The 23210-nt window shown below is 43.9% G+C and overlaps 3 protein-coding genes across 5 annotated transcripts in view; all 3 read left to right on the forward strand.

The window, feature by feature from the left end:
* Positions 1-396: 396 nt before the first annotated feature.
* On the forward strand, positions 397-15691 carry prpf6 (PRP6 pre-mRNA processing factor 6 homolog (S. cerevisiae)). The gene is made up of 21 exons (XM_076983696.1): positions 397-627; positions 893-1055; positions 1328-1446; positions 2255-2333; positions 2730-2906; positions 3027-3167; positions 3938-4032; positions 4315-4471; positions 5411-5573; positions 6177-6295; positions 7408-7626; positions 8218-8340; positions 8557-8678; positions 8872-9010; positions 9820-9939; positions 13622-13798; positions 14060-14193; positions 14413-14504; positions 14623-14737; positions 14876-15002; positions 15155-15691. The coding sequence occupies exons 1-21, from the start codon at positions 437-439 to the stop codon at positions 15305-15307; spliced, it is 2925 nt and encodes a 974-aa protein (XP_076839811.1). The 5' UTR covers positions 397-436; the 3' UTR covers positions 15308-15691.
* Positions 15692-15842: 151 nt separating this feature from the next.
* Positions 15843-19842, forward strand: LOC143484777 (uncharacterized). Of its 2 annotated transcripts, XR_013122716.1 has the most exons (6): positions 15843-16327; positions 16586-16717; positions 17505-17561; positions 17741-17881; positions 18024-18203; positions 18584-19842. XR_013122716.1 is itself a non-coding variant. In XM_076983697.1 (5 exons), exons 1-5 carry the CDS (start codon positions 16325-16327, stop codon positions 18147-18149), a joined length of 459 nt encoding a protein of 152 aa, XP_076839812.1. In that variant the 5' UTR covers positions 15843-16324; the 3' UTR covers positions 18150-19842. The 2 variants fall into 2 exon arrangements, 1 of the variants encoding a protein (XP_076839812.1); XM_076983697.1 differs by having other exon boundaries at positions 18024-19842.
* Positions 19843-20307: 465 nt separating this feature from the next.
* edem2 (ER degradation enhancer, mannosidase alpha-like 2) overlaps positions 20308-23210 on the forward strand; it is an 8695-nt gene continuing 5792 nt past the window's right edge. Inside the window, exons 1-6 of one of the 2 annotated variants that reach the window (XM_076983837.1) lie at positions 20308-20652; positions 20999-21109; positions 21406-21445; positions 21558-21663; positions 22226-22351; positions 22694-22905. In XM_076983837.1, the coding sequence (XP_076839952.1) occupies positions 20540-20652; positions 20999-21109; positions 21406-21445; positions 21558-21663; positions 22226-22351; positions 22694-22905 (708 nt within the window). In that variant the 5' untranslated portion in view covers positions 20308-20539. The remainder of the gene's footprint in view (positions 20653-20998; positions 21110-21405; positions 21446-21557; positions 21664-22225; positions 22352-22693; positions 22906-23210) is intronic. The other variant, XM_076983839.1, reaches the window with a different exon arrangement.

Here is a 23210-nt window from a genome sequence, read left to right on the forward strand (position 1 = left end):
AGATAGAGATATTGACCTTGTATTTATTAAACTTTTTTGTAAGCTAGTGGCGCTAATATTTACCGTCCGAATTAAGTCTCGAGAAAATAGACTCTGCCCTACTTCACTATAATTGCTGTAAAACTAAAGTTTGTTTACTTTTTTGTTTACTATTTTGTTTATTGTAGTAAACCAAAAACAATAATAAAATAGCTACCTCACCAACATTTGAGTTATCTCAATATTATGTAATAATAGAAAACTGAAAAAGCTGCATAACGTAGCTAAAGTAAATTACCACAGTAATTACGAAGATAAGTAATATAATTACGGCAGACACATGGTGAGTTATCACCTCCTACAAATGGGGGCGCTGTAGTTTGAAGGGGCTCGCCAGGCCGCAGGAAGTGTGTTTGTTGTTGTTCCGGAAGTGAAGCGGGCCGACGGAGAAGCAACGATGGCGAGCGCTGCAGCGAAACAGCCCTCGAAAAACGCAACCAAAGGCTCCGCTGGAGGCGGCGGTGGCGGCGCCGCGGGTGGTGCCGCTGTCCCTCTGGCGTCTCCGCTCATGGGGGGGCTCAACAAGAAGAAGAAGCCCTTTCTGGGGATGCCGGCGCCCCTCGGTTATGTCCCTGGTCTGGGCAGAGGGTACGGAGAGGCTAACCCGCGTTAGCTGGATAACTACATCACGTGACTGATGCCATGTAGTTTAAATCATCAAAATAATAGATAATTAAATCATTTCCATCAAATATATTTCTGTAGTTAACGTGTTTAATCACGTTAATCACCCATTTTGGGTGTTACTAGTCATGTTAACGTGGGTAAGCTGGTTGTTCAGGTAGAGTTGCTGGCTGTAGTTGCAGGTTAAGGTTGTGTGTGTGTGTGTGTAAGGTTGTGTGTCTCTCCGCAGGGCCACTGGCTTCACCACCCGCTCTGATATCGGACCCGCCCGGGATGCCAACGACCCCGTGGACGACCGTCATGCCCCCCCGGGGAAGAGGACGGTGGGTGATCAGATGAAGAAGAGCCAGGATGATGATGATGAGGATTTGAACGACACCAACTACGACGAGGTATATAAACACACTGCAGACGTCTTTTATTATAACACACATTATATATGGAGTCAGAACTTGCTGTGGGAAAGGCTGTAAATGTAAATCTAAATATTTTGTCTGTGTAAAACAGGTGGTGTATACATTTCTGTTGTAAGGTATACTTTTTATTGAGCTTATCACACTGGATGGGTATCCCTGTTGGTGACTGAAGATTTGCTTCACTATGTGCTGTGTCTGTATGATGGAAGTACGTGAGCCCTTTTCCTCTTGTTTTGTGTGTCCTGTAGTTCAATGGTTATGCTGGTAGCCTGTTTTCCAGTGGACCATATGAGAAGGACGATGAGGAGGCTGATGCCATCTACGCTGCACTGGACAAGCGAATGGATGAGAGACGGAAGGAGAGAAGGTAATAGGGAGGGAGAAGGGAAGAGAGACGGAAGGAGAGAAGGTAATAGGGAGGGAGAAGGGAAGAGAGACGGAAGGAGAGAAGGTAATAGGGAGGGAGAAGGGAAGAGAGAGGGAAGGAGAGAAGGTAATAGGGAGGGAGAAGGGAAGAGAGACGGAAGGAGAGAAGGTAATAGGGAGGGAGAAGGGAAGAGAGACGGAAGGAGAGAAGGTAATAGGGAGGGAGAAGGGAAGAGAGACGGAAGGAGAGAAGGTAATAGGGAGGGAGAAGGGAAGAGAGAGGGAAGGAGAGAAGGTAATAGGGAGGGAGAAGGGAAGAGAGACGGAAGGAGAGAAGGTAATAGGGAGGGAGAAGGGAAGAGAGAGGGAAGGAGAGAAGGTAATAGGGAGGGAGAAGGGAAGAGAGACGGAAGGAGAGAAGGTAATAGGGAGGGAGAAGGGAAGAGAGAGGGAAGGAGAGAAGGTAATAGGGAGGGAGAAGGGAAGAGAGACGGAAGGAGAGAAGGTAATAGGGAGGGAGAAGGGAAGAGAGACGGAAGGAGAGAAGGTAATAGGGAGGGAGAAGGGAAGAGAGACGGAAGGAGAGAAGGTAATAGGGAGGGAGAAGGGAAGAGAGGGAAGGAGAGAAGGGAAGAACCCTGCATTCTCCAAACACAGCTGTTACATCTTAATAATTCATAATGGGCTCCTACATTCTTTATTGCTATGCTAAGATCTGAGTTGGGCATTATGTTTTTTATATCCCTTTTGTGTGTGTTTGTTTGTTTTTTCTCTGGTGACACTGGTTGTTTTTATTTACATTTCCCCAGGGAGCTGAGAGAAAAGGAGGAGATAGAGAAGTATCGTATGGAGAGGCCCAAGATCCAGCAGCAGTTCTCTGATCTGAAGGCACGTTTTTTTCAGCTGGCTTCTTGGTGCCTTTCTATTTAGTGATTTATTAGAAACACTTATTTTATTTTTACTGTTTTTCTTAAAAACTACTGTGGATGCTGTTAGCAACTTTCTTTACTTCTTAGTAGTCGATAGTCCCTCTGAGAGAAAAAAATGTCTGTGACTATGCTCAGCTTTGTAATCAGCAGCATGACTTGGTTATTAATCAGTCAGAACTTGTGTACAAGAAGGCTGTCTTCTCTGAAAGATTTGGACAGAAGGTGTGGAATTAAAGGGAGGGGCAGACTAACTGCTGGAAGTTAGAAATGCCTATTAAATTGATTACAGCAGCAGTAAGTGTAACAAAGAAACATGCTGTCACCAAACTCTGTGCCTCCTGGTTTGTGTGTGTAGAGGAAGCTGGCTGAGGTGACAGAGGAGGAGTGGTTGAGTATTCCAGATGTGGGCGATGCCCGCAACAAGAGGCAGAGGAACCCGCGCTATGAGAAACTCACGCCCGTGCCCGACAGCTTCTTCGCCAAACACCTCCAAACAGGAGAAAACCACAACACCGTTGATCCCCGACAAGGAGTGCGTACATGGAAAAGTTCTTAGATCACCTTGAATGTCGTCTTCCATCGCGGATTCAAGCTTCACATAAACGCTTCGATAAACATCTGTGACGTTTCATGATTTCTTGTATTTCCACAGCAATTTGGCGGTTTGAACACACCCTTCCCTGGGGGCTTAAACACTCCGTACCCAGGGGGCATGACGCCAGGCGCAGGAGAGCTGGACATGAGGAAAATTGGCCAGGCCAGGAACACGCTGATGGATATGAGGCTCAGTCAGGTAGATATGAGGCCCCTCAGGACCACGTACTGCGTATCAAAACGCTTCAGCCAGTCACAGGCGTGGCATGGCAGTTCCGTTATGGACCACTGTTGATATTGGACAGCAGCACGTTTAACACTAAGGATACATTTGACACGAATTAACCCAGTTCTTAGGCAGTGTAATGCATGTACCCATAGTGCAGTTTAAACCACTTGCTGCACAGTTGTGGGCGGAGCTCTGTGATGGAGCTGGGATTGTCAAATGTGGAGTGGAGGAGGCGGGGCTTTCTTCAGGTTCAGTCTTCTGTGCACTTTAATTCCAGTGGCAGGCGCTGTCAGGAAAACTCCACCATGTGTTTCTGGAAATAGAACCAGTCCTGAAAGCTGTATTCTCTTCCTGTGTTTAAACACCAAATTATTTTAATTTCTGACAGACAGAAGAGCTGAAGTATATTTATAGCTTTGCTTTATGAAGTTGCAGTGTGTGAATATATTAATTGCGATTGGACTTGTAACTAGTGTGTACCTTCTTCAGTATCTTACCACGGGGTCTTCCAAAAGGGCCTCTGGTTTTGTTGTGGGGGATTCTGGATTGTGTTGTAACTACCACAGCAAGAGTATCTTGCCAAGCTCAGTACATCTTAAAAACTACATTTTGGTCTTAATGCAAATTGACTGCTATCTCCTACACTGAAGGGTTTAGTTGATCACACTTGATAGACTCTTGACTAAGTGAACTGAGCTCTGGGGCGACTCACTCACCTGTATTCCTCCACGTATACCCAGGTATCTGACTCTGTGAGCGGGCAGACGGTGGTGGACCCTAAAGGCTACCTCACAGATCTCAACTCCATGATCCCCACACATGGAGGGGACATCAGGTAGGTTCCAGCACGTGTCCTCATGGAGCTTCTCCTTCAGGCAGCAACGATTGAACCTTTCACACACACTAATTTCGTCGGCACCATCTGGTGCAGATGAAGCACTATGTTTTATCTCGCTTTGGATCTGTGTTGGGTCTACGTGTAGTTGCTAATAAGACATTTTTTGAGAGATTGTAATTTTGGCTGTTCTACCAGGCATCCTCACACTGGTGCATAGCTACACTGACCCTGGTCTTGGCCTGACTCCGGCCTCCTTTCCTTCATTGTTTTTGTCTGCAGTGACATTAAGAAGGCACGTTTGCTGCTGAAGTCGGTGAGAGAGACGAACCCTCACCACCCCCCTGCCTGGATAGCTTCAGCACGTCTAGAGGAGGTTACGGGGAAGCTGCAGGTGGCCAGAAACCTCATCATGAAAGGCACTGAAATGTGCCCCAAGGTCAGGCAGTCTCTCCCCCTCTCCCTCTCTCCCCCTCTCCCTCTTTCTCTCCCTTTCCACACACGTTTGTCCAAATATGATATTGGTTAAAAGTAGATAATTCTAAGGAGACAACACATTAGAATTAAAATAAAAACTATTTTTGTCTGTAATCGATAAGTCACATTAGCAAATGTCCAAAGGCTTTGACAAATTTGAATGAGAACATGTTTGTCCAGTAGGGGGCAGCATGACAAATTATGTAAGTATATGAAGTGTTGACTTGCTATGTTGACTGGTTGTCATAGTACCTCAAAAATAATTAGCATTTGCCGGAAAACTCCCTGTAATAGTGAAGCAAGTTTTTCAAGGTATTAAAAAAACATAGCAACAAAGCAATGAATCTGTGCATTATCTCCATCAATCTGTAAATTGTACCTTCAGAGTAAACATTAGGGGGTAATACCTTACTATAATACAGTCTCTAACTGTGTCTAATTTCAAAAGCCCAAAATTGCTTTTAGAGAAGTCCAAATCAGTCTTCATCTATACAGAGATAACAGACTCTTGTACCGCCCCCCCCCCTCCCCCCGATAACAAGCCTTTTGTCGTGTCTGGGGTGAGATCTGCCTTAATTCTGTTGAGCTGGTTTGTTAGCTACAGGCTAGCAGTTTTCCCCACTGTATGATGCTATATTTGGGCGGTGTATTCGCTGTCTTGTGCACTTTGTTGATACCAAATGTCTTCTTGGTTATATGAAAACAAACATTTTGGCACCATAGGGACATTTTGGGTGTCCTTCTGAGGAAAACAATCCTTTTTTTAAGTTATATTAAATATACTGAGGTAAAAAGTCTCCGAGATTAAGGTTAGTGTTCGACAAAGGGCGCGTCTTCTGAAGCTCTGTGGTCAGTGTACCCCAGAGCGCCCCCTAAAGACGGGCGCGTCCCTCCCCCCCAGAGTGAGGACGTGTGGCTGGAGGCGGCTCGTCTGCAGCCCGGGGACACGGCGAAGGCGGTGGTGGCCCAGGCCGTGCGCCACCTCCCCCAGTCCGTACGCATCTACATCCGCGCCGCCGAGCTGGAGACAGACATCAGGGCCAAGAAGCGCGTGCTGAGGAAAGGTCAGTGAGCGAGCTGCTTCCTCTCTCTCTCTCTTTTTGTCCTTTCATTCACTTCCTCCTCGTCCGCTCCCTCGCTCTCCTCGTCCCCACAGTAACGCTCTGTGACGGAGACGGACGCTTCGTCTGCTCCCTTCTTACGACGCGCCGATCCTCTGGGTGTTGGGCAGGCCATTCATTAAACGGATTAATGCTTACTTTTATTTGCATGATCTTTATGACTCAGCAGTTCAGATTCATGTTTAACTGAACTGAACTGCCTATGCACATGTTTGAGATTAATAATGTCATATGTTATCATCATGTTATTATGACGATGTATCAAATGTGTTATAAATATAATATTTTATATATATATATATATATATATATACATATATATATATATATATAAACACAATTAAGATGGCATTTGATACATGGTCTCAATAGGCAGTTCAAATCTCTTAGAAACACAAATAGCCTCAGCACTGTGGGTAAAGCAAAATGACAATCACAATGACAGCAGCTGCGAAATGGGCCAGTGTTTTTATTGTGTGTGTGTGTGTGTGTCTGTCTGTCTCTGCACGTCTCTGTCTCCCCCTGTCTGCGTCTGTCACACTGCAGCTCTGGAGAACGTTTCAAAGTCGGTGCGTCTTTGGAAGACAGCAGTGGAGCTGGAGGAGCCGGAGGACGCCAGGATCATGCTGAGCAGAGCTGTGGAGTGTTGCCCCACCAGTGTGGAGGTATGAGTGGAGTGTTGCCCCACCAGTGTGGAGGTATGAGTGGAGTGTTGCCCCACCAGTGTGGAGGTATGAGTGGAGTGTTGCCCCACCAGTGTGGAGGTATGAGCAGAGCTGTGGAGTGTTGCCCCACCAGTGTGGAGGTATGAGTGGAGTGTTGCCCCCACCAGTGTGGAGGTATGAGTGGAGTGTTGCCCCACCAGTGTGGAGGTATGAGCAGAGCTGTGGAGTGTTGCCCCACCAGTGTGGAGGTATGAGTGGAGTGTTGCCCCACCAGTGTGGAGGTATGAGCAGAGCTGTGGAGTGTTGCCCCACCAGTGTGGAGGTATGAGTGGAGTGTTGCCCCACCAGTGTGGAGGTATGAGCAGAGCTGTGGAGTGTTGCCCCACCAGTGTGGAGGTATGAGTGGAGTGTTGCCCCACCAGTGTGGAGGTATGAGTGGAGTGTTGCCCCACCAGTGTGGAGGTATGAGTGGAGCTGTGGAGTTCATGAGGAAAAAATGTGGCCAAGCTTTGATCTCTTTAAAGAAACATATAATCATTGTCTGCATTATCTCTATTTGTGCAGAATTGTTTTGTTTTAGTTCCAAATCACAAAGACACTTCTAATTAGATTAGTGAATTAAGATTAAACATTAAATTCCCTGGAATATTATTCTAGATTTTTGGAGCTTTATCAGTTAGAGATCTTCCACCCAGTTGTGGAAATAGCAGTAAGTTTGTCTTCTAATAAGACCTTGCGTTTATGGCAGGGCATTTTTTGTGTGTGCTCCTAGTGCCAGTGACCCTATTGCTGCTTAATTAATCATGCTGTCAGCATCGTGCTTCTGCTGTTGTAGAAATATCTGTTGCAACATGTGTCTAAAGGTGGATGAGTTCAGTTTCTGTTGGTGCTAACCAGATCTTTTAAGACTTTCCAGGCATTATATAAATAAATTTGATTTTGAATGAGAACACTCTCAACTTAAAATTGGCTTCTTTAAAAATAAAATGAATTGGGTAATAAATGAATCGTTTTGAGCGACACAGCAAGCCCGATGAGATGTCAGGGTTCATCTCGCCCATCAAACATGCTGCTTACAAATGAAGCACTTGTCTCTCCTCTCTGACCTACAGCTGTGGCTGGCCCTGGCCCGGCTGGAGACGTACGAGAACGCCAGGCGTGTTCTGAACAAGGCCCGTGAGAACATCCCCACCGACCGGCACATCTGGATCACTGCCGCTAAGCTGGAAGAGGCCAACGGCAACACGCAGATGGTGGAGAAGATCATAGACAGAGCCATCACCTCGCTGAGGGCCAACGGGGTGGAGATCAACCGGGAGCAGTGGATCCAGGTGAGCCCGTATGGCTGTCTAGAACGGGTCACGTCCTGCCTCCGAACGCTTCGTCCTGCGCCTCGTGTAGCCGTACTGGGCCTGCGGGCTGACGGACAGGCTGGAAGCCACGCCCCTCAGCTCGGGGTTCTGAGGTGCAAGAATGAGACGGCAGTAACAGGCTGGTTTATGCGACAACACAATGTTGTATATGTAAACGAGGTGCACGCCACGCACACACATGCACGTAGTTGAATGAATGAATCGTTCTGCTGGTGCTGCCTGACAAACCCATTTTACTACATACGAGGATCGATCCTGCGTAACATCTCCACAGTGTCTTCTGTCTGTGTCAGGTGAGACGTGATGAGGCTTTTGGACTGCAGGGCAATGGGCTCTGGCTAGAGTCAACACTAGAAATCTAACTTCTCATCCACAATGTGATGTTCATTTAAAGCAATAATCTGACTTCAGTACTTCAGTGTTGCATTTCAGTACTTCAGTGTTGCATTTCAGACTGAAGTAGTGGATTCTTCTGACATCCTCACTCTCTTCCTCTCCTCTCTCCCCTCTTCCTCTCCCTCTCCATACATCCTCACCACCGTCTCTCAGGATGCTGAAGAGTGCGATAAGGCTGGCAGCGTGGCCACTTGCCAGGCGGTGATCAGAGCTGTGATTGGCATCGGCATTGAAGAAGAGGACTGCAAACACACGTGGATGGAGGATGCGGAGAGTGTAAGCACCTGCCACCAGCATCTAGAATCACCCGAGCCCGTAGCTTCCATTTGGGGGGGGGGATAATAATACATCGTGGACCTCATTTGGACGATAGGATAGTCTTCGTAAAAGTAAAAAATCTGTTGTACATGCGTTCAAACCAGGTTCTTTGTTACTCCGCTTTGGTTTGTCAGATCATGTTCTAATTAGTGTGTGTCTCTCTTTCTCTCTTAGTGTGTGGCTCATAACGCACTGGAATGTGCCCGTGCCATCTACGCTCACGCTCTGCAGGTCTTTCCCAGCAAGAAGAGTGTGTGGCTCCGAGCCGCTTACTTTGAAAAGAGTCACGGCACACGGTGAGAGAGCAGCCGGCCTGCGCAACATCCTCCCGTTATCTCCGCTCCTCATAGGGGACGGAGTATTATATTGCAGCCTTGTTTTATATTGCACAATTATGAGCCTTTAAGTGCTGCTCATTCTGCCTGTCTGCAGGGAAATCTAACACAGTTCCCCCCCCCCACAAACACACACACACCCCTCTTTTCTCAGAGAGTCTCTGGAGGCTCTGCTGCAGAGAGCGGTGGCCCATTGTCCTAAGGCGGAGGTCCTGTGGCTGATGGGGGCCAAGTCCAAGTGGCTGGCTGGGGACGTGCCTGCGGCCCGAAGCATTCTAGCGCTGGCCTTCCAGGTGAGGCCCGGTCCGGCCTCCCTCACGCATGAAACACCGCAGTGCAGTCTCACTTGTGCTGGAAGTCCGAGTATACGATAATGTTTTTTGTTGTTGTTGATTTGGTGATAAACCCACGATACTAGAAAATGTACAATATTCTGCTTTTTATCATCCATATGTAACAAAACCTTTTTATTTCACTATCCTGCTATTAATTTGATGTTGATAGTTCTGTAGACATGCAGGAAAGACTTTATTAGCCTTTATTAGCCAAGACGCCAACGCGTCACACGTTCACACGGCAATCTGCGGATGTCTGAAATCATAATGATTATGACGATCGCATGGTGTATACCTGGCTTTAGATGGCAGGCTCGGCATAGGCACAGCATGTCTAAATGATCGTCCATTATCGTACGAACTGTGTGTTACGCATCACTGCTTAGCACCTTAATTTCCAGACTCATCTTTAACTTTCCCAGTGAACGAATGATTGTTGGGGACTGAAGGGGAGAGAGGACATACCCTAGTGACAGAGCACCAAACACCACTGGTCATACAAGCACACACACATTCATGCACAGACACACGGACAACTGTTTTTCGTGGACGTGAAGAGACACACAGACACACAAAGGGAGAAATTGTCAGGGACTGCCAATTTACCTAACCTCCGTGTTTTTGGACTGGAGGAAACCCACGCAGACACTGGAAACTCCAGTGCTCACACATTCTGTGTTTTGCTAGAGATTAGCCTTACATAACCCCCCCACCCCCCACCTCCGTCCGAACCACGAGCCTGACCTGCCCTGCCTCTGCTCCCCCAGGCCAACCCCAACAGTGAGGAGATCTGGCTGGCCGCGGTGAAGCTGGAGTCGGAGAATAACGAGTACGAACGAGCCCGCAGGCTGCTGGCCAAAGCTCGTAGCAGTGCCCCCACCGCCAGGGTGAGTGACCCCACGCCGCCTCCAGCCAACACGCCCCTCGTCTTGGCACCGTGCGTCCGCGGAGATTAATGGTTGTTTGTTTTTGGTGCTGAGTGTCTGATCGCTCCTCCAGCTTGTGTAATGGAGGCGTAATTGGGGGAGCCCAGAGGGAACATGTCAACACTCAAGACTGCTTGCTGCTGCTGGTCTTGGGAGGGAAGAATCTGTGCTTTGGTTGTTTTGATTTCTTAGCTTTATATATATATAAAAAAAAAAGAATTTTGTACGGTTGGAGTGAATGTTGAGAGTGAAACGGGATAAGCTTTCATAAGTATCTGGACTAAGGGCGATGAAGAAAGTAGTGGACAGTGTTTTGCGAGCAAAAACAGTTCCATATTTAGACAGGAATATTTTCAGACGTCCTTGGACATGGATCTGTTGTACTTGAACCTACATCAGACTGTGAGGTGATCGTAAGCTATGCTACACATCTTAGCAGTCTTTCTACCCTCTGGGTGTATTTCTGTCATGATATGGCTGTTTTCCTGAAATCCGGATAAAGAGAGGAGAGTTTGTCATGCGGCAATGATACGAACCCATAACCATTCATGCATGAAAGATTAATGTGCCCGTTAATTATCTAGTGACAGTTTTGCTCAATGATTTACTTATACCTCAAAAAAAAGTAAAGTAAATCACTGTCAGTGACTAACTGAATAAGTTTTGTTCCTTAATACCTGTTTGTGGTTTGTCAGAATAGTGGAATAGTGGCTCCAGGAACTACTCTGAATGTACTAGCAGAAAAATGCCCTTCCACAATTTAGTAGGTGCTGTCATATTACTGTTTTTGTTGTTTTAAGGGCTTTAGTTACCATGGGGAAGAGACCATACACACAGCTTTGCCCCATACATAATTTCATATTCTGTGTCAATATTCAGTCACTGAGATGCCTATGTATAATTTATTGCATATTGCTACATACCTGTGAAAAGGTAGTGAACAGATGAAGTCCCCAAACTGACACATGTGTAGCAGTTAGAAGACACACACACACACACACACACACGTACACACACAGTCACACATCATATTGTCCCTTTCTCCTCTACACTCTGAGTTCCTTGGCTTAAACACCCTCACCACCAGAGCAGTCAAGGGCATACAGAGAAGGCCCCCCGGGGCTCAGCAGGTTAGCAAGACCGACCGACCGACCCGAGAGCTGGGCCGGTGTTATAAAATGTACCACACGTAAAGATGACTGGTTTGTGTGGACTGGTGGATTTTTATCTGAAAAGCCTAAAATGTTTGTGGTCCAGCAGTACAGTCACTAGGGGTGCGGGAAATTTTCGATTCTTACATGCATCTCGATGCGCAATATAGACGATTCAGAATCGATTCACAAATGACAACAATCGATTGTCTAGACCACATATGTCAAAGTCAAGGCCCGCGGGCCAGATCCGGCCCGCGAATTGATTATCTATGGCCCCCTGGATGATATTTAATTACTATTAGAACCGGCCCGCAGGCCACAGCCGCCTGCTGGTGTTTTGCACGCACAAACACTACATTCCCCACAATGCAACTGTAGCCCGGAGGTCGTGCACCTCTCGAATTTTGTAACTTCGCGCGCGCCGCATTTCAGCGCAATGAACAGTCATGTTTCATACACCTATACAAGGTGTAATTAAAGCACTTGTACGTCACTTTCAAGGTCCATTTCAATATTTCCCAGCACGTTAATACTTAATAAAGTTAAATATTTATACATATACTCGAAATGATTCCAAATAATTAGCTTTTTTATCACATTATTTAAATGGTGGTTTATTTTCATAACGCCCAATCTTAACGTCTTCACATTCTCTCATGTTTCGTCCTGGAATTACAAGAGGCTCGTATTTGTTAACGTAATACAAGAGAACTGTTCAGTCAGACAGATATTTGTTGTGAAACGAACTAGTTACAATTTCAAGCATTTTCAAGTACTTTAGCCTAAATTCCAGTACTTTTCAAACCTGAAACACAAAGCAACATTAAAATTCGCTTTGTGCTTAACTCTATCTCAACTTTCATAGCGAAGGATTTGCGTCCGTATTCAGTCGTTGAGAACCAGGGCTTTCGTGCCCTGCTGCACACATTGGAGCCGAGATACAGCGTCCCGTCTAGGAGATATTATTTTTCAATGTTTAGTCTGAAGTCTTGGAATCTTTATTTTTATATAAGGAATGCGTTTAAGTTATTAGCTATTCAAAATATGCTGAAGTGTACAAGCATTATTTTTTAATTAGAGCTGGTTGCACAGAATTCTGAATGTGTGTATGAAAAGTTGTTTGTGATTTTGGTAAATTTCTGATTTTGTCTGAGGAGTTCTATACTCAGGATATTGTTTTAATCAGCTGCTAGCACATAATTCTACTCTTGTGTGGACGCTGTGGTTTTGGTACCACGTATTTGTTTGTTGTTTGCACATAATGTTGGTTAAGAGTTGGCATTTGCCGAAATCTGTTAATTTACTGCAAACATGCTGCTACAGGTGCACTTTTTCAGTTTGTATTTCTTTGTTCAGTTCTCTGGAATGTGTGGCCTTGTACTTGCCATATTGCTTTCATTTGATTAAATATAAAATAAAATTGGAGTTTTAAAATGGAAATAAAACTGAAGTTAATTTATCATGGATTGCTACTACCAAGATGCATCGATAATCGTTTTATAATCGAATCGCAGACCTCTGAATCGTAATCGAATCGCAGAGTACTTGGAGATTCCCACCCCTAACAGTCACTACTTTCCACTTCAGTAGAATTATCTTGCGTTATTCCTGCTGTATCTGTGCTGTGAGATGCTGCATGTGATCAGTCATTTCTAGTGATGAGGTTTCATTCGCAACAGGATCGAATATTATAGTGCAAAATCTGCATCTTCCACCATTATTAGCAATCGAAAGTAAAAGGCAGCCGAACGTTGCGTTTCACGCCAAGTTTAAAATGTGAACGGAACCGTGGTCGTGTGTTTTCGCAGAGCAGGGTTTATTTAGATAGATAACCCAAGCCAAATAGGAGGAGCATTTGGACCTGTGTAACTGAAGTATGGAGAAGAAGCGTTGTCCTGTCTCCGGATGAAAGGCTGAGAGCAGAACGGAGTCCCGTCTCTCTCACTTAAACAGGTGGGATGTTTGGAAGTTAATGATGCGAAGGGTGCCAGAATGTGGCAGAGTAGCTGTTTGTCTGGGCACGTCCTGCTCCAGGAAATAGCATCGCCATCAAAGCACTCTTCACCCCATCAGCTGTCACTCACTAACTTGGCAGCATGTTGCGAAAGCATTCATGTTTCCAAAGCAGCTTTTGACAATGTACGGGAAACACCGAAGACCCCGTGTGTAGTTCTTATGCTTGGTGTAGATTACATAGGTTACACATAATAGGTTAGATTACAGGTTACACTTAATTTATTCCATTTACATATATTTTTATATGTATTTTACATAAATTATACTGCATCCTGTTTGTTAAGTCAAATGGGAGTTTGTGTTGTATTGTATCGGTTGGTATTTTAATTTTGGCATGTTGGCTGCTATGGATATTGATCTCGCTCGTCATGGTGTCTCGGAGCAGTAATGGGACGTGACGTTTGCTCTGATACACAGCGGCTTTAGCGTGTTCACCCCTCGCTGTGTCATGAGCAGAACTTCCCCTTCCGCAGGTCTTCATGAAGTCTGTGAAGCTGGAGTGGGTGCTGGGGAACATCACCGCAGCCCAGGAGCTGTGCGCCGAGGCCCTCAAGCACTACGAGGACTTCCCCAAGCTCTGGATGATGAAGGGCCAGATCGAGGAACAGTCCGAATACATGGACAAGGCCCGAGAAGCCTACAATCAGGGGGTGAGGTTGAAACACAGGGGCGCTTGGCTTCATTTGTAAGGTTTTTTATTTATTTATTTGCTAGTATCTAAAGTCACCTAAGCATAAATCACTGGTAAAGTCATTTTAATGAATACCTGGTACCTTAATATCCTACTTACTGAGGTGAATGCTACTGCATAAGAGAGCCTTAGCAATATGCGGGAGTCTGCATCGTCTGTATGTGGTGTGGATGTGTGCTCCACTCGTTTGATTGTTTTTGTTGTTGTTGTTGTTGTTCAGCTGAAGAAGTGTCCCCACTCTATGCCTCTGTGGCTGCTGCTGTCCCGCCTGGAGGAGAGAGTGGGTCAGCTCACACGGGCCCGGGCCATCCTGGAGAAATCCCGCCTCAAGAACCCGCAGGCCCCTGAGCTCTGGTAGGACATCACACACGAACGCTTTATCACTGGTGCTCGCATAGTTCTCTGGGAATAGGGTTTTGGTTTATAAGCCCTGACCCTACACTAAAGACAACTTTCAGTGGTAAATTTGTGCTTTCGTTATAATGCAGTGCAAGGCTACACTCGATCCATGTCCAGGAAACCGCTCAAAGTGTAATGCGATCTTTTTCTTTTCATTTTCTTTTCGTGACCTAGGTTAGAGTCAGTTCGGCTAGAATACAGAGCAGGCCTCAAGAACATCGCCAACACGCTGATGGCCAAAGCCTTGCAGGAGTGCCCCAACTCGGGTGACTGTAGCTCCTGCTGCCTTCAACCCCACCCCCAATCACGCAATATTACTGTACTCTCTCATTGCCAGTATGAAGATCCCTTCCCTTGACACCCCTTTCATCTACTGTTCAACAGGCATTCTTTGGGCTGAGGCTGTCTTCTTGGAGGCCAGACCACAGAGGAAGACTAAGAGTGTCGATGCGCTGAAGAAATGCGAGCACGACCCCCATGTTCTTCTCGCTGTCGCAAAGTAAGACCAGTTCTGAGAGGGTTTATTCCATCTGGAACTCTGTGTAATGATTGCGCTGTGCAGCTGATACTGATCTTTCTTCTAGACTGTAGTGCGGTCTGGCCTGTATCCTCACAAGTATGTGTGACTGATCCGTAGGTTATTTTGGAGCGAAAGAAAGATTACCAAATCTAGAGAGTGGTTTCTGCGCACAGTGAAGATTGAGCCAGACCTGGGTGATGCTTGGGCCTTCTTTTATAAGTTTGAGCTCCAACATGGGACGGAGGTAAGAACTTTTGAGCTAGCATTACTATTGTCAATTTTCATGTTTTGACTAAGGCGGCACTCGAAAAGGATGACCCACAACTGTGGCATAAGATTATTCACTAATGGAAAAAGTTGAAAAGTGCATCTCACTTGGCTTATCTCCGAACTCAGGAGCAGCAGGAAGAGGTGAAAAAGCGATGTGAGAACGCCGAACCCCGTCATGGGGAGCTCTGGTGTGCCGAGTCCAAACACATCCTCAACTGGCAGAAGAAGATTGGAGAGATCCTCGTGCTTGTGGCTGTCAAAATAAAGAACACCTTCTAAACTCTGGAACCGAAACACACGCAGACACATCCAATCCATTTTCCCTGTGCAACTTTGTATTAGTAAATATGTGCTTTTTGAGGATCGGTGGAAAAGGATATTTTATTTTTGAGTGAGTTTGCAGCATGTCACTTTTTTACATTTGTTTTCTGTTTTGGACCAATGACATCTAGACGGGTGTTGCAGAACTAGGTGTTTTTTTTTCTTTTCAAGTGTCAGCAGCTTCTTAACAACAAATTGTGAAATAAGACAACATATAATTATAGTTGTAATGAAGGCATTGGTGTCCACCTCCTCCATTAGAGTTTGGTGTGTTCATTTATGCCTGTCATGAAGCTTGTATGTACATTTCCAACAAACTGAACAATAAATGATTTGAGGTGAGTGAGCGTTGATGTACTTTCGTTTATAACTGCATCCTCTGATCATTTTTATTAAGCAATATGTACGCCGGCATAAATTATTGACGTCAAATGCTGAGGCGGGATAGTATTGTAATAGTGATAAGGGCGTGTGATAAACTACAACATAACCAATATTGGGTGAGCACCACATACTCACAGACAGATGGTCACGCAGCGTGGACACTAACTGGTCATTTGGCGACCTCCGTCTGCATGGATCATAGTCTTTTAAACATCATCTTCAACGAAACCGAAAGAAAAGTTATGTGATTGATCGCGGAAGTTCCTTTGGCTTGATCAGACTGGAGTTCTGGTGAAATCCAAAGCGCACTGCCAGTAACCCATGACGGTGAAGTGAACTGGAGATACGCCGGGGAACTCGGCGATGTTGGACGAGAAGCTGCTAACGCATACGAAGATAGCTCTCCACAAAACGCCTGCTTTACCCGTGGACGCGTACACGACCAGCACAACGAACTTGTGGACGGTGTTTCGGTACTTCTCGGAACATGTGAAGGGGCATTTGTGAGTCATGACCGACACGGGCAGCTCCAGCTGGCGCGCACCGACTGGTATCAGCGCATATGAGGAATCATATATCAGACGATGATCAATGGTGAGTTCTCACTTTATAGCAGCTCTTCCCTTCAACACAACCCGTTTAACACATGCAATGACTCTTAGGCACCTAAATGAACAAAAACTGATCTGTGCACTAAACCATTGTAAATGTTTTACAATTATGCACGTTTTTTCTATTTTTAATTTATCTAAACTTTACAACAAATACAAGTTTATGCATTTTTGTAGTAATATTAAAACCAACCTTTTCTTTAAAGAGAATGTATTTAAGTGAGAATGAATGTGCCCGCAGACTGTGAACAAGCCCGTTTTCTGTATGACTGTGATGCTGCTGGTGGGGGTGGTGTGGTCCGGACGGGGCTGCGATTACCCCATGATCCTCACCACCTACAGGACACTCACCTTGGCTGAACTCCGCTCTCTGGTACGGCCTGTCACCTCATCAATCACCTCACTGCCGCAATGGCGACGAGCGTCGTACACCTTTTACTCTTCCCCAAGCATATTAACACTTTTTAACACATTACTATCAGTAACTGCTTCGGTGTTTGTCCCAATAATTTGTGTTTCCGCTGTCTTTTAAAAAGTAATATGTGGGCCGTTTCGAATATCGTATGGGTGTAACCATTATATTATATATATTTGATTGCTGCCCCCTGCTGGTTCATTAATAAGCATGCATCTGGTTTATTCCTGCGACCGATCCAAAACGTTATTCCCGATAACACGTTAATTTCTGTGTTCTTTTACTTTATTATACATTCTACGCACACTTTACCACAAACATTTATTTATTATAACACTTTAATATTTTTGTACATCTCTCTGGATGACTGCGTGATAAATGCATGTAAATGCAGGGCCCTTGCAGGAAGATTATACCTTTTGTGTTAGGTACCCTCCAACTGTTCATCAATAGTCAGTTTGCAGTGACTTAAGCTTATTTTATATGAATGTTATTAATAACTATAGTTTGCAGTGAATAATTTACTCTGTTTGGATATGAGACAAGACTGAATGCTTCTAATGCAAAGAAAACTTGGAAAAACATAAATATCTCCATTGTTTCAGATGGCAGTGCACTGTACACAAAATGCATTTTTAACAGTAGTGTAGTGCATGCTATGTGTGTTTTTAACTGTGGTAGTATTGAATTTCTGTTGGATGGATTCTATAGATATGTGTATTTGTTATGCCATTCTGTAACCCAGAATCTCACAGGCCCATTTGATGCATCTAATGAAAAGAGCCGTTGTCCTTCTAAAAAGGTAAACTCACTGCACCATTTATTAATATTAATTCTGTCTGTTATAATTATAATTATTCTGTATATTCCACATTGAGTGACATCACATAGCTTGCCATTATTTTCCGCCCTCAAAGATGAAGATGCTTACATGGTGACAGTATGTTATAATGTCTCCTCACATGTTTGTTCCGGCAACAGGTATATCACATACTGCGGTCCATTTACGGCATGACTCAGCTGTTTGCGTGCCTCAGCGAGGGTCATCACGGAGACAGCGAGGCCAGAGTAGTGGCCAGCATGGGCCAGCTCATTAGACAGAACTGCAGAAAGGCACCTCTGGCAAGGATCTGCTTTATAGAAGTCAATCTGTTTTATTCATTGGTTGTTCATTTGGAATTTGCATTGTCGTGTGGTCTAACACTCAAACTATGTTTGGAACATTTGGGCGAATGAGCTGTGAAGTAATGATGGACTTTTACAGGGAAAGAGGCCAAACGCAACGCCCTGCAAACCTGCCCAGAGGCAGAGGAGAGGAAGGCATCGACGCACGCAAATGATCGTAATGCTCGTCGGCTGCTGGCAGAAGCTCCAGAGTGTGTATACCTGACAACATCACACATTCAAACGCCATTCAGGCCTTTGACCAAGGGAAAGGATCCAGGTTAATATAAAGGATCCAGGTTAATATAAAGGATCCAGGTTAATGTAAAGGATCCAGGTTAATGTAAAGGATCCAGGTTAATATAAAGGATCCAGGTTAATGTAAAGGATCCAGGTTAATGTAAAGGATCCAGGTTAATATAAAGGATCCAGGTTAATGTAAAGGATCCAGGTTAATGTAAAGGATCCAGGTTAATATAAAGGATCCAGGTTAATGTAAAGGATCCAGGTTAATGTAAAGGATCCAGGTTAATGTAAAGGATCCAGGTTAATGTAAAGGATCCAGGTTAATGTAAAGGATCCAGGTTAATATAAAGGATCCAGGTTAATATAAAGGATCCAGGTTAATGTAAAGGATCCAGGTTAATATAAAGGATCCAGGTTAATATAAAGGATCCAGGTTAATATAAAATTATCGCCTTTGTGATTTGACATCAATGTTTTTGCTCCAGTCTGCAGAATAATTTTTTTAAATTATGAGATATGCCTCACTATTTATCCAATTATAAATGAAACACAGTGCACTACTGTATACTACACCATTCATATAAGCACACGAGTCAGAAGGTTCATATGCCCAACACTGCTATATGTTATGTGGATTTCGTGCTCACATGGAATGTTAGTTGGGTACAATAGAGAAAAAACATGTCAAAGCACATGTACAAGAATTAGATAATGGTCAAGTTTCTTTTGGAGGAAAAGAATAAAAGTTACTGTTTTGTTAGTTGATAAATGGACCATTTAATTGCAAAGTATGTTTTGCAATAAAAAAATATTTAATTCTTTTTTTTAATAATTTTGGCACAATAGCAGGAGTATGGGATGAGTCAATGAATGTTTCTATCTGGCTGTTGCTAGTAGCAAAAAAGCACTGAGATTACACTTGGTGGCTCTGTGGACTAATAGTCTTATAATAGACTAATAGTGGATTTTTTTTTTTTACCAGAGGGCATGTTGTGCCCTATTGTACCCTACCACACATTAAGACCAAATCACCTTCGCACAATAATGATACATTTAAGATCATAAAAGTACTGGTTTCATTTGGAATGTAATCTCATTCTCATTGTTAAGTCTAGTGATCTATTCTGAAAGTCCATAAAATTCAGATTTATGGACAAAAACTGCACAACATACAGTAACACAAATAAGCTGCATTTCAAAATGGTTCTTGTATGTATTGTTAGTTTTCTATAAACCTATACCTACTGCATAGCAATGTCTACAAAAGGAGAAAATACAGCTTCTCTGTGGGCATTTACTTACAAATACTTTTGTACTCTACATAAATTTATAAGCTACATGGATTCTAGCATCTATATTATCTTTGCGGGTGTGTGTTAGGACTGAATAAGATCACACATTTGCCTGTTGGCTAATCAGAGCCATTTTATTTAAATGCTTTGTGTATGATCTTATATGTGTGGATATTACCTAGACACGTTTCATATAGGCCTGCATTTTAAAACCCTGAATGCATTCGTTACTTTTTTCTTCGTGAACATGAGATTATTTTCTTTACGCTGCTGCTTATTTATTTGGTACTACCATGCTTTATTTCTCTAGTTATGCAATTTGATTTGTTTTTTCTTTTATTACTTATTATGCACTTGAAACTTTTTAAAATAAATAAGCCATAATGAATATATCTAATTTGTTGTTCTTTATTACGTGAAATTTTCAACTGTTAATCTAGGGACCATATGTAAACATTTTTAGAATATATTGCCACTCTATAATGTCTTGCGGGTTTGTCAGATGCTAGAGGTGCCCATGATGGTTAAATGCAGCTAAACCACTATATATCAAATAGATCAAAATAGCTTCTCATCACTTGGCCAGGAACGTCCTGTAATTTTGGAAAATATAAGTATGCACCAAAATGTAGACTTTTTTCTAGAGCAAACGGGGTTTGTGGTTAGTACTCTAGCGTTTCTGCTGCTCGGTGCTGATTGATCCAAAAATTTAAAATTAAAGGAATCCAAAATTAAAGGAAGATCTTTCATTCACCTGCACTGAACTCTCGCGGATTCTCGCGAGTAGATGTTTCGGTATAACGGGAGCAGTAGGACGCCTGACAGGCTCGTGCTGTACACTCTACTCTGATTGGCTACTTTAATCGATCGTCAGCGTTGGTTGTGCGCATGCGCGATGGATACACTTCCCGTATCAACTGAGCCGACCGAGAGGTGTACAGAAAATCTCAACTAGTTAGCTATGTAAGCTCGGACATTTTCTTACGTTACCTTTGTTTCATCACGTCTCGCAGATTCATGCTTGCTTTTCTGTTCACCGTCACTTTTTGTGCAACGTACCCGTCCCCGATCTTCGGCCATGCGAGAGGAAAACTCACCGCTGAGCAGGAGACGATGTCTCATTACAGGTGATTTGAGCAGCTGGGCGCTTCACATCACCTGTTTGTCCACGTTTAACCTGAATTACATCAGGTAGATAAACGCGACATTCCATACAAGCTTCATCAGCGTGCCTGTCGTATTCTTTATTAGACTCTTTAACCGACGTGTAACGGTTAGTTGTACTAGAATGGGCAGGACGACAGACGCTCAAAAGACGCTCTAGTGTCCAGGTGCGCGTGTGACGCGCGCGCGGGCGAGGGGAATTGTGCACGCGAGCTGGAATTGGACACACTAGCAGCTGCAGTGCACGTCATCTCCTTGTGATACACACTTCCGTGCACTGTGCTCATGTTTGGAATGTTGTTTGTGTGAATGATGCTCAAGACTCGCAAGCAACATACTCCCTCATATCTTAAGTCGTGATTTTTCTCTGCAGAGACAGAATAAAGTCTATGTTCTACCATGCCTACAACAGCTATTTGGAGAATGCATATCCATATGATGAACTCCGACCTTTGACATGCGACGGACAGGATACGTGGGGCAGGTAGAAGCATAATAAACTTTTTTTAAGTAATATTTTTTTCATATACATCAATCAATATAATAATATTACAATACCTGTCAATATTTTTGATCAACATCAATATCAACAGAGTGAACAAGAAGCTTTTCTGCTCTTTTAAGCGTTTTCACATTTCGTTCACGGGCATAGTCTAGTCTAATTCATCTTTTAACCTGCCTTCTGAATCTACAGTCTTGGAAGAATGGTTAAAATACTAAATTAAATTTTTCTTTTTTGTTGTAACATGGCTAACCTCTCTCTTTATTCCATTACTTTAGTTTTTCTCTCACTCTCATTGATGCCCTGGATACCCTGCTGGTAGGAATTTATGTTTCAAAAGAAATTTGTGTGACATGAATCTGTTTTTTTCACTGGATAATTCTACAGGATTTAGAATTATGTGAGTCCTGTTCTGTCCTGATATCCTCAGATACTGGGAAATCATACAGAGTTTCAGCGGGTGGCCACTCTCCTTCAAGACACTGTGGACTTTGACATTGATGTAAATGCATCAGTGTTTGAAACAAACATACGAGGTGAGAAAACAATCTGCTATCTACTATCTAGGATGTATTCTGGGAACAGATGCAAAGCACTTTGTAAGTTACTCTGGATAAAAGCGTCTGCTAAATGCCCTAAATGTAAATGTAAGCCTTACTCAGACACGCTCATTTAAACTACTCTTTCTCACACTGTACGCATGCACGAGAACATTTTTTTTCTATACTGTAAAATCTAGGGCCACGATTAACGATGAAAACTGCTTTACGACAGACTTTTAAGTCTCTAACCCTGTCGTTAAGGGGGGGACTCACTGTACTTTGGTTTCCAATTTACCTAAGGTGGTCTTTGTTATTCTTTCGTGTGTGGAACTGGGATGCCATCAAATGTGGTCTGGATCTGGGTTCAGCATAGAGCGTGATGAGACTTTGAAAAGCCCAAGAGTATATGCACCGTTACTCTAACTGTACTCCGTACAGCTCACTCTATAGTTGTACTTGTAAAGCTATATCAATTCTTCTTCAGTCAGTCCTAGACAACCAGTCCCTTTGACAAATCGGTGTACTCAAAAGTTAATGGCTAGTTGTCGTTCTGCAGTGGTGGGTGGGCTTCTCTCAGCCCACCTGTTGTCCAAGCAGGCAGGGCTGGACGTGGAGGAGGGCTGGCCTTGTGCTGGGCCTTTACTCCGCATGGCTGAGGGTGCCGCACGCAAACTCCTCCCAGGTGAGCAATAAAACACTCGTGCACTTCACGATCTTCTAGGAGATCCAGTTTATGACCTGCTATATGGCGTAGTACTGTAGGTATTACATCAAAGATAACAATCACATGAGTCCTTATTGGGTCTGAAGTGACCCAAATGTCAAGATGATTTGTCTGCACAATTATGTATATATTTTTGGGTTTGTTTGTTTAATCACTGAAATGCATAGCCAAGTGTTTTTTTTTTGATGGACAGCTTTGACAAAGAATCTTTATCTTTTGTTTGATTATTATTTGTGACATGTTGAGATTTGCATCAATCCTGGTTCTTTCCCAAGTTCATGTTGAGTCTGCTGTCTCCAGCGTTCCACACACCCACTGGTATGCCCTATGGCACTGTGAACCTGCTGAGGGGGGTCAACCCTACTGAGACTCCTGTCACCTGTACTGCTGGGGTTGGCACCTTCATTCTGGAGTTTTCCACCCTCAGCCGGCTAACGGGGGACCCAGTGTTTGAGGATGTGGCCCGCAAGGCCCTCACTGCCCTCTGGAAAACCCGCTCTGACATTGGTCTGGTAAGGTGCTTGAACACGTGCAGAAAACCTTAACTTTATTGCTGCAAGAGCTGTAATGTCCCTACAGGAGAGGCCATGTTTTCTGGTTAGTTAATGAGACATTGATTGGAACCAAGCAAATGATGCAGACCTAAACATACTTAACATTAGTTTGTTAGTAATTTACTACTGTCTATATAATGTGTATGTATCATAAATATAATTATTGAATATGAGAGATTTGTTCAAAAGCATTAACTAGTACATTGTGAATTAGACTGAGCGTTATTTGTGCCTCTGATGGCACATAACTTGCAATGCAATTA

Source organism: Brachyhypopomus gauderio, chromosome 21 (assembly GCF_052324685.1).
Source record: "Brachyhypopomus gauderio isolate BG-103 chromosome 21, BGAUD_0.2, whole genome shotgun sequence".
Classification (NCBI taxonomy): Eukaryota; Metazoa; Chordata; class Actinopteri; order Gymnotiformes; family Hypopomidae; genus Brachyhypopomus; species Brachyhypopomus gauderio.